The sequence below is a fragment of the Stegostoma tigrinum genome, chromosome 24, assembly GCF_030684315.1.
Source record: "Stegostoma tigrinum isolate sSteTig4 chromosome 24, sSteTig4.hap1, whole genome shotgun sequence".
NCBI lineage: Eukaryota > Metazoa > Chordata > Chondrichthyes > Orectolobiformes > Stegostomatidae > Stegostoma > Stegostoma tigrinum.
In genome coordinates this window covers 22,710,571-22,724,431 of record NC_081377.1, presented here as the reverse complement: position 1 = coordinate 22,724,431, position 13,861 = coordinate 22,710,571, and the positions used below count along the sequence as shown (strand labels likewise).

General features: G+C 38.4%; 1 protein-coding gene across 8 annotated transcripts in view; it reads right to left on the bottom strand.

Annotated features, from left to right (window-relative positions):
- The window catches only part of kiaa0319l (KIAA0319-like ortholog), a 99,381-nt gene that overhangs the window by 34,197 nt on the left and 51,323 nt on the right, over positions 1-13,861 (bottom strand). For all 8 annotated transcript variants that reach the window (XM_048558414.2, XM_048558415.2, XM_048558418.2 and 5 more), the window contains 2 exons: positions 10,079-10,171; positions 9,135-9,267 (listed from right to left, as the gene is read on the bottom strand). In XM_048558414.2, coding sequence (XP_048414371.2) covers positions 9,135-9,267; positions 10,079-10,171 — 226 coding nt within the window. The remainder of the gene's footprint in view (positions 1-9,134; positions 9,268-10,078; positions 10,172-13,861) is intronic.

Below are 13,861 nucleotides of genomic sequence, written 5' to 3'. Positions count from 1 at the left end.
TGGAAAAGTACAGAATGAAATGCGGCAAACTCGATGAAAGATGCAGAAATTTCATTTGGAAACTTCCCAATCTGTGCTAGTATTTAAGATGCTGGACAGACCTCCAGTTTGACTGGAGCAGCTGGAACAAACGTTAAAGCACTAAAAATTCATTGAAAAGTGTTCTGCTCCAGCAGCACTCAACATACAAAGGGGGCAATCATTAATGAGACAGAAAATAGAGGGCACATTGTTAACAAATTGGCGAAACCGCCTGGATAAAGGTCACAGGTGACAATATAAAAGGAGCACCTAATAGAATTGGACAGAAATGCTGTTGATGAATTTGAGAAGCAAAGAAAATTTGGAATTAAGGTGAATGAATCCCAGAAATGCTCAGGGTGTAGTCAATTTATGTTTCAGATGCAGTTTAAAATGCCATTATACCATGAATCTCCCACACGGCATAACAGAGTATTCCAAACTAAACAAGAAACCGAGGTCTTAATGGTGAAAGATGGCAATACAGACCAAAGAGGCGGCAATGCATTGGTCACATGAGGTTTCAATTCAGTGATGAATGTGCTGGTGGCATAGCCTTTCAACTGTGCAGTGTTAGATGGTGGATGCAGGTCTACAATGTGTAGAATAGTCTAGTTAAAATGCTGGCTCAACTTGGAGTAATAAAGATCAAAGGAAGTTAAGAAATGAGAGTTCTATTAGTTCCACATTTGGAAACGTTAGCACACTGAAATCTTTGAAACCAAGAATTTAGTAATTCTTTGTAAAATCAATCATCTTATTAGCATGAATATAACACTCAGTGAAATATCCTTGTTATTCACTTGGCCATTAACGATAAAGGCATTGTTAGAACTAGATAGGGAAATCAACAAAGCTACTATATTTGGAAAATCTGTGAATTTACAATTTACACAATTAGGACATGACCACATTCCTTTAATGGGACACAGTTAATTTCTTTTGTGATGTGGTTAAGTGCTGTTGACATTAGTAGATAGAAAGCAAGATGACAAAAAGTAAATTGTGATAAAATTAGACAGGCAGTTTGCCCATCCATCCTCTAAAAAGGTTAAAAACATGAGTAAAACATGCAAGAATAAGGGATGGGAGTGGGATAAGCTCTTGGAAGTGTGAAGTGATAGATGTGAGATTTGTCAGAAATATTGAAGGATACCATTGTAGCCTATAGTAAGTCTGCCTTTAGCAGAAGATTTCCATGAAGTACTGGCTTCGGATTTAAAGACATGGGCTAAAAATGACCATTTTACATATTTTTTAAAAAAGATTCAGCAGCCAGTTTATCTGTCAACAATAATTTATAGTCAAGAAAATAATTGTTGATGAAGTATTGGAAGAGTGGATGGGGACCAGACATGGAACATTAACAAACTGTCTTAGCTTTTTTTAGCTAATTGATGAATTTAGAGATGGAAATATGAATAGATGAGTTACGGCATTCATTTCAAGAGAGCTAGAATACAAGAGCAGAGGTAGACCGCTGAGATTGTAAAAGGCTCTGGTCAAACTTAATTTGGAATATTGTGAGCAGTTTTGCCCTTCTTATCTAAGGGTGTGCTGGCATTGAAGGAGATACAAAGGAGGTTTGCAACCACGATCCCAGCGATGAAGGGCTTATCATATCAGGAGCAGCTGAAGACTCTAGTCTATACTCGATGGAGTTTGAAGGATAGAAGAGATCTCACTTAAGGTTTCAGAATACTGAGAGGCGTGGATAGAGTTGTTGTGGAAATGCTTCTAACACTTGGAGAAACCAGGGCCCAAGGACACAGCCTCAGAGTGAAGGGTGACTCTTTAGATCTGAGATAAGGAGGAATTTCTCCGGCAAGAGAGTGGTTAATCTGTGCAACTCATGGCACCCAGAACCTTTTGTGGCAAAGTAATTGAGCATATTTAAAACAAAAACAACAAAAGAATAAAGAACAAAAAAAGTACAGCACAGGAACAGGCCCTTCGGCCTTCCAAGCCTGTGTCGAAATCGTGACTTAGCTAAACTAAAAAAGAAACCTTCTGCACTTCTTTGGTCTGCATCCCTCTATTCCCTCCCTATTTATGTACCCATCCAAATGCCTCTTAAATGTTGCCAATGTGCCCTCTTTCACCATTTCTTCTGGCAGTGTGGTCCAGGCTCCTACAACTTTGTGTGGAAAACTTCCCTCTTGTAATGAGGCGACCAAAACAGCACATAATACTCCAAATGCAGTCTAACAAGGGTTTTATGTAGCTGCAACATTGTTTGCTCACTCTTGCACTCCATGCCCAGCCGATGAAAGTAAGCACGCCATATGCCTTCTAAATCACCTTGGCCACCTGTGTTGTCACATAGGGATAGAAAGGCTCTTGATCAGTAAGAGGATCTAGTGAGGGTGAAAAGGCAGGAGCATGGTTGAGGAACATTTCAGGTATGACCGAATGATGATGCAGACTCAAAAGGACCAAATTGCCCAATTTTGCTTTCTTTTTAAAATGGTCTATATACACATTAGAACATAAGAAATACAAGCAAAAGTAGGCTATTTCACCCTGTAAGCCTACGCCACCATTCAGCAAGATTACAACTGATCTACCCCAGGCCTGAACTCCTCTTTTGTGGACTAGACCAACACCACCTGCCTCAAAATATATCAAAGAGATAACTTTAATTTTATTTAAAAGTAAGGTCTAGGCTAAGTGCAAGACAGTGTGTTACAGATGTTACACGATTGGTCAAATTACTAGGCTTTAAGCAAAACACACTTGATTCTTAAACTGCAATTAAAATACGAACAGAAAAATAAGAAATGGCATAACTTAAACTCAATGAAAGACTTAATAAAATAATATTAAATAATGACTACACATCAACTGTTCCAATACAGCAGCCTAGAAATACACCCTTGGCAAATATAAATTCGTAAAACCGGTTTCCCTCATTTGCTATCTCCTCCAGTTCAGGAGAAAGGAAAAACCAAAAGAATGTATCTAGCAGCAGTGAGAGACTCAAGCTTTTTGCAACAGCAGAGAAAGAACTATATCCAGCAGTTTTAATGCCAAAAACCCTAAATTCAACAACTGAAAGCAAAAACAAAACCAAAACCCTGGGCCTATGAGAGCCTCACCCCAGTCACTCACGGTTCTTTTGTCTAATTTTTTTTTAAGAATTATTTACTGTTTTCCATGGAGCAAAAACATCAGCACTAGATTGTTTCTCTTGAAGAGGGGTGTTATCAGTCAGGTCACATGACACCAGGTTATCATCCAACAGATTTATTTGAAATCACAAGCATTCAGAACGTTGCCCCTTTGTCAGGTGACAAAAGTGCCAAAAGCTTGTGATTTCAAATAAATCTGCTGGACTATAACATGGTGTCGTGTGACTACTGACTTTGTCAAACTCTAGTCCAACACTGACACCTCGACATCAAGAGAAACAGGACAGAACAGATCCCTCTTAAAAAGGTACATATCATCACGTGCCATCTTGGCATAGCCGTTAACTTCCTGATGTTTCAAAAATGTACATACTCCTCATTAGCTACTTTCACTGATCTAATCTCCATAACTCTGTGGGGTATAGAATTTCAGACTGTCACGACACACAGGAAGAAGAAATTCCTTCCTATCTCAGGTTTTAAACAGGTGTCCCTTTATCCTGTAGTGACGATACTGCTTAGTTCAAAACTTCCAAACTCTTGGAAACATCTGCTCAACTTCTACCCTGTCAAGCCGCCTCAAAAACTTTTACGCATCAATCCGATCACCTCTCATTCTTCGAAACTAATAATAAAGGTCTAATCTGTACAACCATTCTTGACAAATCAACTCATTCAACCTATGAATCAGTCTTGCAAGTCTATTTTTGAAATACTGGGACCAAAGATGAACATTGTTTTCAAGGTATTTAATACCTCTGCATGGTTGCAGTGAGACTTCACTATTTTAAAACTCCAAACCCCTAGTAATAAAAGCCAAATTCCATTTGCCACTTTATTTACTTGCTGCGCTTGCATGCTAACTTTTTGTGTTTCTTGCACAGGAACACCTAGATCCCTCTGCACTGTACTTTTTGCAGTTTAATTCTATTTAAATAATAGAATTAATTATTCTATTTAATAAAAAAGCCTTTTTATTCTTTCAACCAAAATATATAACCTCAGACTTTATGACATTTTACTCCAAGTTTTTGGCCATTCATTCAACATATCTTTCTCACCTTGCAGACTCCTGATATCTTCATCTCAACATGCACCCCCCACCCCACTTAGTTGATTTTGACTGCAACTTTTAATAGTCTGCACTCAGCCTGCTCACCCAAGTCATTACTAAAGGGTAGTAAATAATTGAAACATTAGGACTTCACTTATAGCACTCCACTAGTTTTGTCCTTTCAACCTAAAGAAGTCTCACTAATCCCAATGCTGACTTCTACAGGTTAACAAAATCCTCAAATCCATGCTAATACGCTATGTACTCTGCCCTCTGTCCCACCCCCACATTACCTCAATTCCACTGCACACTCCTGGGAAAGTTTAGTTTTATTAAGACTGGTCTTCAGTTAAAAGCAAACCCCACCAGGTATCATGGTTTTACTGATCATGACGGACAGCTTTTGGGCATCTTAATGATGCAAGTAGATGAATAATTTGTGGAGTGGGAACAGTGGATTTGAAAACATTGCCACATGGTCTGTTCTGGATCTTTTAAGCACATGGGATTAGAAATCAGCCAATGTTACTCTGCAACAGCAATTTTATTTGGGAAAAGTTAGTCTCATTGCTATTAGTCAAAGTAGGTCTTCACAAAAAGATACAAAAGCTTCAAGACAGAAATGAAGGAGTTGTGAAGTCTAAATGAACAGGTGAATTGACTGGGCACCTGAACAAGTATCATATTTCCTGTGTAATTCTACTCTCTCAACAGTAGTGCAGCTATGGTAAGTATGTTTTACATTTGCAAGATCCTTCACCTGAACTGCTTCACCTACCTTTAGTTAGACAATTTTCATATATAGTTTTTGTTATATAATTAGAGTTGAGTGCAACTTGAAAAATCCCAAGCTGGAGGATATGATTCAGATGAACAAAACACTGAAAAAGGGAGAATGCTGCTTTGAGATTTCCATTACAGGGATGTGTCAGGAACATGAGACTTGCTTTCAGTAATGCTCCTTGTCTGTGTCATGCATACTCTCGAGCAGGAAGGTTACCAATTTTCTGTGACGATAGGAGATAAATGCTGCCCTATACTTTGAGAAGCTAAAAAAAACGAGGAGTAGGAATAAGATTCTGAGTGGCAGAAATTCTTATTAAAAATCAAATTGAAAAAAATTCTAAATGGATTCAGCAGCAGTACCACTGAGCGCTATATCAAAACTAAGTCATGACAGGATAATGCGCTTTCAGTGAAATGACGACAAGATGTGGCTGAGGATCGATACTGTGGTTTGAAAACAGATAGAAACAGAGAAGATAGGAGCAGGAGGTGGCCATTCGACCCCTTGAGCCTGCTTCGCCAATCACCATGATCATGGCTGACTGTCCAATTCAATAGCTTAATCATGCTTTCTCCCCATAATCTTTGATCCCATTTGCCCCAAGTGCAATATCTAACTGTCTCTTGAAGACAATTCAGTGTTTTGGCATCAACTACCTGTAGTAATGAATCCCACAGGCTCACCACTCTTTGGGTAAAGAAATGTCTCCTCATCTTCGTCCTAAATAGCCTACCCTGAATCCTCATAACCCCTGGTTCTAGACACACCCACCATCAGGAACATCCTCCCAACATCTACCCTGTCTAGTCCTGTTAGAATGTTATAAATCTCAATGAGATCTCCCCTCATTCATCTGAGCTCCAGAAAAGACAATCCTAACCTAGTCAATCTCTCGTCATACCAGTCCCACCATTCCCAGAATCAGATGCTGCAAAATGAAAAAAATCTCCAAACTGAAATGGGTGTTCAATATCCAATTGTTTCCACAAAGGAACAACTTTCAAGAAATTAGAAAAAGGGCACTCGGAACTTCAACATGCAAAGTAAAAGCGTACTGCCATTTTGCATGTTTTCTTTTAATTTTATATACAAAGTGATTTATTTAAAAAGGAAAAGGGGAATCTCATCATTAAATATGGTCTGAAGGTGTGCCCGAGACTAGTGAATTAGGGAGCAGGTGACAGTTATTAATTTAGGGCTAATCAGGCACAAGTTGGTTGTATAAATGTGGGAAATTAGGAATTGGGTGAGTTTCATAGAGTTTGTTTAACTGAAATATAATGCCTGTTAAAAGTATGGACTTGGATTCTGTTAAAATATGGCTATCTTTTAGTATGCAACAACAAATTACTATTTCTGGTGCGACAATTCCAAACAAGGGGCACAATCTTATAGATGCCAATTAGTGTGAAAAAGGTGTCTCCTGATTTCACAGAATCATAGAATCTTCACAGTGTAGAAGCAGGCAATTTGGCACATCGAATCCACATCAACCCTCTAATGAGCATCCCCACGCAGTACCACACCTCCACCCTATCCCTGTAACACTCCATTTCCCATGGCTAATCCACCTTCCATCTGCCCTGCATATCTTTGGACTGTGGGAGGAAAACGAAGCGCCCGGAGGAAACCCACGCAGACACAGGGAGAATATGCAAATTCTACACAGACAGCGTCACCCAAGAGTGGAATTGAACCCAGCTCCCTGGCACTGTGAGGCAGCAGTGCACACCACTGAGACACCATAGTGTCTATTTTCGTTCATAAGGTTGTCAAAATGTGGAACTCTTGCAAAACACTGGATTATGGGTTAACAAAAACTATCAAAAGTGAGATTGATAGATTTTTGTTAGCCAAGTGTAAATATCTGGATTAAAGGCAGGTAAATGGATTGAAGGTTCAGGTTAGCATGATCTTAATGGATGACGAATGAGCTCCAGGGGATGAATGCCCTGTTTTTCTTCCCATTTTTCCATTCTCTAGCATCTATTTTTCATCTGCAGTATCGATCCTCAGCCTTAGCTCATTTTCATGTTTGCTACACAATTCTACTCTCTCAACAGTGGTAGAGTTATGGTGCATTTGCCAGCTCCTTCACCTATCTTCAATTATCTACCCTCCGATAGATATTTTTAAAAAGCTATATAACGATATGGAATTCAAGGATTCTACAGAAGGATAGAATGTAATCTTTAAAATAGCCACTGGAGTTCTTTAAGTCCTTGTGTAATCATTCCACTTTCCTTAGTCAATATATCCGAATATAGCATTTGGTTTTAACACAAGTTTCTACCCAGTTGTGAAGAAACCACCACTGATTTTGACAGTTAAGTAATCCAGAAGGCTTCCTCATTCATTAGTACCTAATGAGTATTTTACTGGTAAAATCAGAAATTGTCTTTTAAAAAGGTCTTTATTGCAAGACCTTTGGACACATCAGTTTTTCACATTGCATTATTTGCCACAACATTGTTCTTCAATCTATTGTGAAACTTCCCTGAAATGTGACAAGAAACGGCAGTTTTTTTTAAATTGGGATGAAAATTTTGCACAAACATTGTCAGAGTTCTGAATTTTCAGCCTGATATTTACAAACTGAGAAATAATAATAATTCATCACAAAGAACAGTGACTAGCAAGGAGGTTAAATTTACTGAATAACTGGGGCTATTTTCTGAGAAAGCAGTCAATTGTTGCCAAGACAAATTAACACAGATCCTGGAACACAAACTATCTGCAACAATACAGAGATACAATCATTCAACATTAAATTTCAGAGAAGATGACTGGCTGATGAAAATCAAATTAAGGCTAAATTTCCATGCATATGTGCTATCAATTAACAACATATTTTTGCCTTTAGTTCATTAATGTAATTCATTTCACTTGATTACCTTATCAGAATCCATATTTTGCCCATTTGTGAACTTCAAGTTGTGTGTGTTTGTGTGTGCGCATGTGAAAATAACATGCAAGTCAGTTGTCATCTTTGTTCCCATAATTAACCAATTGTGGAATATTCAGCAAATTCTTCTATCCAAGTGAACTCTTTCATGCATTGATGGCTCTGCATACTTCAGCCCATTATTTTCTTTCCCCAGCCGTGACAGCTAGAGTGTGCTGGTCACAGTATTAGGAATTCCAAAGTCTATAATGCAAAATTTTGAAATCTCTACCACTACCCGATATTTCCTCTGATTCCAATGCTATACGGTTGATCCTTCAACAAACCATATAACTGTAAAGCCATGCTACAGTACCAGAATATTACACGAGGCATACACAAACACAATAAGGATTGCAGTGTGTCTCTAGATAATCAAAGAACAAGACAATAAATGTAGCTTTGTGAACTCTTGTCCACATGAAAATGAAACATTTTTGTTTTATACCACTGTTTTATAGACCGTATGGCAACTGAAATTCAGTACGGGCATCCCACAACTGATCTATTTATTATTCTTGTATTTTCTAGGGATGACAGGATTAGAAACAATGTGATGTAAACCTGAGTCACTCGAATTCTATTAGTTGTATTTTTAGATGAATAAATACAGTCTATGTAATTATTGTTTGGAAAAACTTCAGTTGACGAGTTAATCACATACTAGATTACAGGTTTGCACATGTAATCCCCACATAATGAGTCCTCAGAAATACTAGCAATTTTTCAAACAGAGCAACAGAAATCATCCAAAGCTGTGGTTCAAATACAGCTACTTAACGCGAAACCAGCACAGAAAGTACATTGGCTACTGAATCAAAATCAGGATTGGATACAGTTAGGGAGTAAAAAAAAGACAGTAAAAACAAAGTGCATTGAAAGAAGCTTAAAGCAATTCCTGAGGTGCAATTACATAATGCCAGAGAAAGAAATTCTGTACAATTTCAGATCGCTCTGACACATCCAAATTTGGCAAACAGTGCAGAACTTCCTGCTTAACTAGATGTTGTCAGGCAAAAGTGCCAGGAATCATTACTAAAATCAACTGGTTATTGTTGGGAAAAGCAAATCTCTTACTTGCCAGGGCCCATGTTTGAAACATACCTCGGATATAGTGTTCCATATCAGTGCAAGCGAATAAATTATACTAACCATCTTCACCTATTCCAAGTAAGAGGCTTAGTTACATATACGTACCTGAATGTATAATTGCCTGGAACCAAGTTGGTCAGTTTCAGGATTGGTGTGCTTGCAGATACTTTCTCCTCTCGCAATGGACCCTTCTCCTCCTCCCATTGGTAACTTACAATTTCATCATCATCAGTACTTTCTGGAAATGGAACAGCACTTATCTTCACTTCAGTTTCATAACTGCATTATGGCAAAACTACTTAGTAGCACTGCAGATTATAAAACACAGCAACAGACTAACAAATTTTAATAGCAAATCCAGAAAAACAGTTAGTTGCAAAGTTTACCCTATCAAATGGGTCATTGTGCAAAACCTTTGAACCAAAAAGTTCAAAGTAGAATTTTAAACAAAGCAGGAAGTAATGTGTAATTATTCATGTACAATGCTGAACATTACAATGTCAACTCACTGGTTATTTTTGCCTGAAGGGATGCTTAAAGATGTAATTTGTCTCACATAATACTTCACTGAACAATATTTAATTTACTTTTACTAATAGTAAAACAATGTTTAAAAGAGCACAAGATTCAAATGACGCAATCTTGGCTCTTATACAGAACTCTTAACAATTCTTTCATGGCAGGCAGATATCACAGCATTAATTTACTATCCCGAAATGCCCAGAAAAGGTGATCATCAGTTGCCCTCTTGAACTGCTGTCGTCCTTGCTATGTAAAAACACCCATTATGCTATTGGGAACAGAGTTTCAGGACTTGGACCAACATGACAGTGAAGAACAGCATCACAGTTCACAGTACGTTAGCATGCAGAGGAGAAATTGGAGGTGGGTGTTGTTCCCACGCATCTGCCACGCTTGTCCCTCCAGGTGGTAGGAAGTTTGTTAGCAAATTTGAGAATTTTATCAAGAAAAACTTTTGCAGAATTCCAACTGCAAGCAAATAGTACATCTATACCATATTTTAAAAAAGACTTTTGTATAAAACTTACGGCTCCCATCAATAAAAGTAGATGTTGTAGGCAGTGAGATCTCTTGGAATTTTGGAGATACAATAGCCACTGGAAATTGATTTACACGAGGTGCTGCAAAATAAACCAGCCATCTTTTCTTTTAAAAAATGTTGTTAATTTGCTGAAACAGCCACCTTAAGACAGATATGTAGCAGTGACAGTCAGCAACATTGCTTGAACAATGCAACAACAAATCTGGATTTCTTGAATACCCTCCGAAGAGTTAGGATGCAAGTAGGTAAAGAATCTTAAATTTCAGTATTCTAAATACAAAGTAATTTTGGAACTATTCAAGCCACAAGAAAATATGCACAATGCTCAGGACCATACTCAATACCTATTTAAGTCCAATTATGGAGAGGCAGTAAGCACTGATCTTGCCAGTGATGTTCATATTCTAAGAATAAATAGACCCAAAAATAAAATTAAATGAATTTATTTTTGAAAATTGCAGGTGCACTACTTCAAAAATTTAAAGGGAACAGGCATGATTTCATGCTTTTGTCACAATAGTGTAGATTCAGCAGTCAACGGAAACAGAACCAACTGTTCGTTGCACTTGTTCTTTTTCACAGATTTTGTGGACTTTTGCTCTTTGCTACAGATTGGAGAGTAACTAATGTCACACCACTACTTTAATCAAAAAGGGGATCTAGAGAGAAAAAGAGGATTACAGACCAGGTAGTCTGACATTAGTAGTGGAGAAGACGCGAGAGTCCATTCACAAGGATTTTATAGCAGAGCAATTGGAAAACAGTGACAGAGTGAGACACAATCAGGATGACATAGGTCAGAAGCAGGAAGGATGTTCCCAATGACCGATGAGTCAAGGGCCAGGGGTCATGGTTTAAGGACAAGCAGTAAATCTTTTAGAACTGAGAGGAGGAGAAAGTTCTTCAACCACAGAGTGCTGAGCCTGTGTGATTCACTATCACATAAGTGGTTGAGGCCAAAACATGATTTTCAAGAAGGCGATAGATATAGTTCTTGTGGTTAACTGGATCAAGGGGAGTTTTGGAGGTGGGAATTCAGGCATTGAGCTAGATGGTCAGCCATGACGATGATTGGTACAGCAAGTGAGGTTTGAATGGCCTACTCTTGCTCCTACCTTCTAGGTTTCTATGGCAAGCAATGGTGTGGTTCCTTACACAATCCGATTTAAATATCCTTACAGAGGTAGGCAGAATCCACACCTTAATCCAATGTTAAATCATATACAGAAAATAAAATAACGAGACAAAAGAAAAATGAGTTTAGGATAAATAAAAGCAGAAAGAAAAAAGTCTAGTAAAACTCGTTTATATTCAACAAACTGAGACTCCATAGTTGTTGAAGTTAAACATCACTGCTATAGATGTTATTTGGTAGTAATTTATACATATTATTCGATTAAAAATTCATACCCTCATGGATAAGCCCCAATTTCTTTGGTACGTTTAGTACCAAATTGGTACCACAAATTCATGCCTTTTCATTTTTTTTGACTATTAAATCTCTTGGTGGACCACTAATACATCCAAGCACCAAGAGGAGCGTGATTCATTCAATAACTTCCGAACTTCTATGTTTAATTGCACGTGTGGAAGCTGGAAGTTGCTGGTAACACTAACAGTTACTCATACAATACACTGTGGGCCATGATAATCACTTTCAAGAATAGAAAATTGGAACTCCCAAAAAAATTCATGCAAATGGTTTTTAACTGTTCAAACCAAGCCTATGTAAAAAAGACAGAAATTGCCATCAATAAGTGGAAAACTTGGATGCTGAACAGGAGGACAATTTAATGTACTTTCGCCATGATCATCATTGCATCAGACTCTTTTCCCTTGGCTTTTTCCTACGCCAAAACATATTACTGTCTCAAAAAGGCCTATTCTCCAGCTTTGTTATAAACCACGCTATTATATTTTTTAATATAGCTTGAGCTGAATCCACACAATCCCTAACCTTAAATTTTAAAAAAGAAGTTTCTGTTTCTTTCTTCCATCACCTCCATTCTTTGGACTTGGACTTTCAACACAAAACCAATGTTATCCCTTTATGTTACTGGAAAAAAAGACTTGCAATCAGCATTACAAAAAATTTAATAGCATTTTTCTAAAAAAGAAATCTTGTCTGATCATACTACATGTTAGAACCTCCTTTTTACCACACTCAAACTGTGGAGAAGGGAAGTGGAGACATTTTAAGGGCTGTACTTGGAGCTGGTTCTTGTACATCTTTATTATAAAAGATGGGTATTAGTTCTCCCAGCACAGAGGGCAAGCAACAAGAGTGAGCAAACACTGGGATTGAACTAAGGGTGGGAGTTTTAGGCAAGTCGAAGTTTGCTCATTGTTAAAGTGGGAGAGATAGCAGTTAGTAGAGAGTTATGGTCCTTGAGTCAGATTGGGAGAAGAGAGAACAATTGATTGTCCCTGGTGACTGCGTCTGTGAGAAGTGTGTTTGGTTGTGGCTCCTATCAGACCGTTTGGATCGATTGGAGGTGCTGAGGAGCATACAGGAGGCAGAAAGCATGATAAATGGTCGCTTCAGGGAGATGGTCATACTGCAAGTACAGTCAGGTAGATGGGTGGCTGCCAGGAGAGGCAAGTAGGTAGTTCAAGTGCCTCCTGTGGCTATTCCACTCTGAAACAAATGTCCATTTTTGGATACAGTGGCAGGGGGTGAATCACCTCAGTGGGGGAGCCCAAACAGCAGGTGACTGTCTTCAATAATATTGTAGCCATGGAGAGGAGGTTGGAAAGTTTCCTTGCCCCTGTGACGTCTTCTGTAAAAATTGCAATTTTTCTTCGGTGTTTCAAATCTCAAATTCCTGTTGTATGGCTGCTTTTGTCTGACCACATTGAATTCACTTACTTGTATGTTACATCATTCAATCAAATTGTCAGATTTAATTGCAATAGAGACAAATTTCTATCAGAATCTTAATTCAGGCCAGTTTGTATTGCATGAATTATTACATTTTGTAGCATTCAGTTATTTCCTTGCAGTTTTCAAGTTCTTCAACCTGTGATTCCTACTTTAGTTGTTTATACAGCCAGCTGCAGGACATTCGAAGAAGAGTGCTATTGCACTTCTAAGGAAAGGCTATGGAAAACAGTTGACAATAATGCGCAGGTGTCTTCAGACTGGTCTTTCTATTCAGTGCATATGCTAGTCTCTCACATATGTTCATAATGAGCTGTTGATATCTTTCAGTTTTTTCTAAATTGTTCAGATATTTGTGTTTATTCCTTGTGTCTCAGCATTCCTTGAATTAAGGCAGTGCGTTGTTAAAGTGCTTCCAGCATTCTACCATTGCTGTTATGCTGTCTCACAGCTCTGTGAGCCAGTAAAGAAACTTGGTCAATGATAGCACATTTGCAGTATACTGCACATGAAAAATTTAAAATGATATTTAAGCGGCTATTAGATAGGCATATGGGTGATTATGACAAGGTAGAGGTGGAGGTTAGACAGACCTTCGGTTTAGGGTAAAAGTTGGGCACAACATCGTGGGCCGAAGGGCCTGTACTATGCTGTACTGTTCTACGTTCTATGTCAAAAATAGCAGCGACAGCCTGGTTTTGGGCATCAGGGCCGGCTCTGCTGTTGGACAGGCAATGTGAATGTCCAAGTAAACAATTGTGATAGGGGACACTGCAGTCAGGAGCACAGGCATGTGTTTTTACGCGTAAGTGAGACTTCAGGATGGTGTGTTGCCGCACTGGTGCCAGTGAAGGTTATCGGCGAGTACGATGAGATCTTGATCAGGTG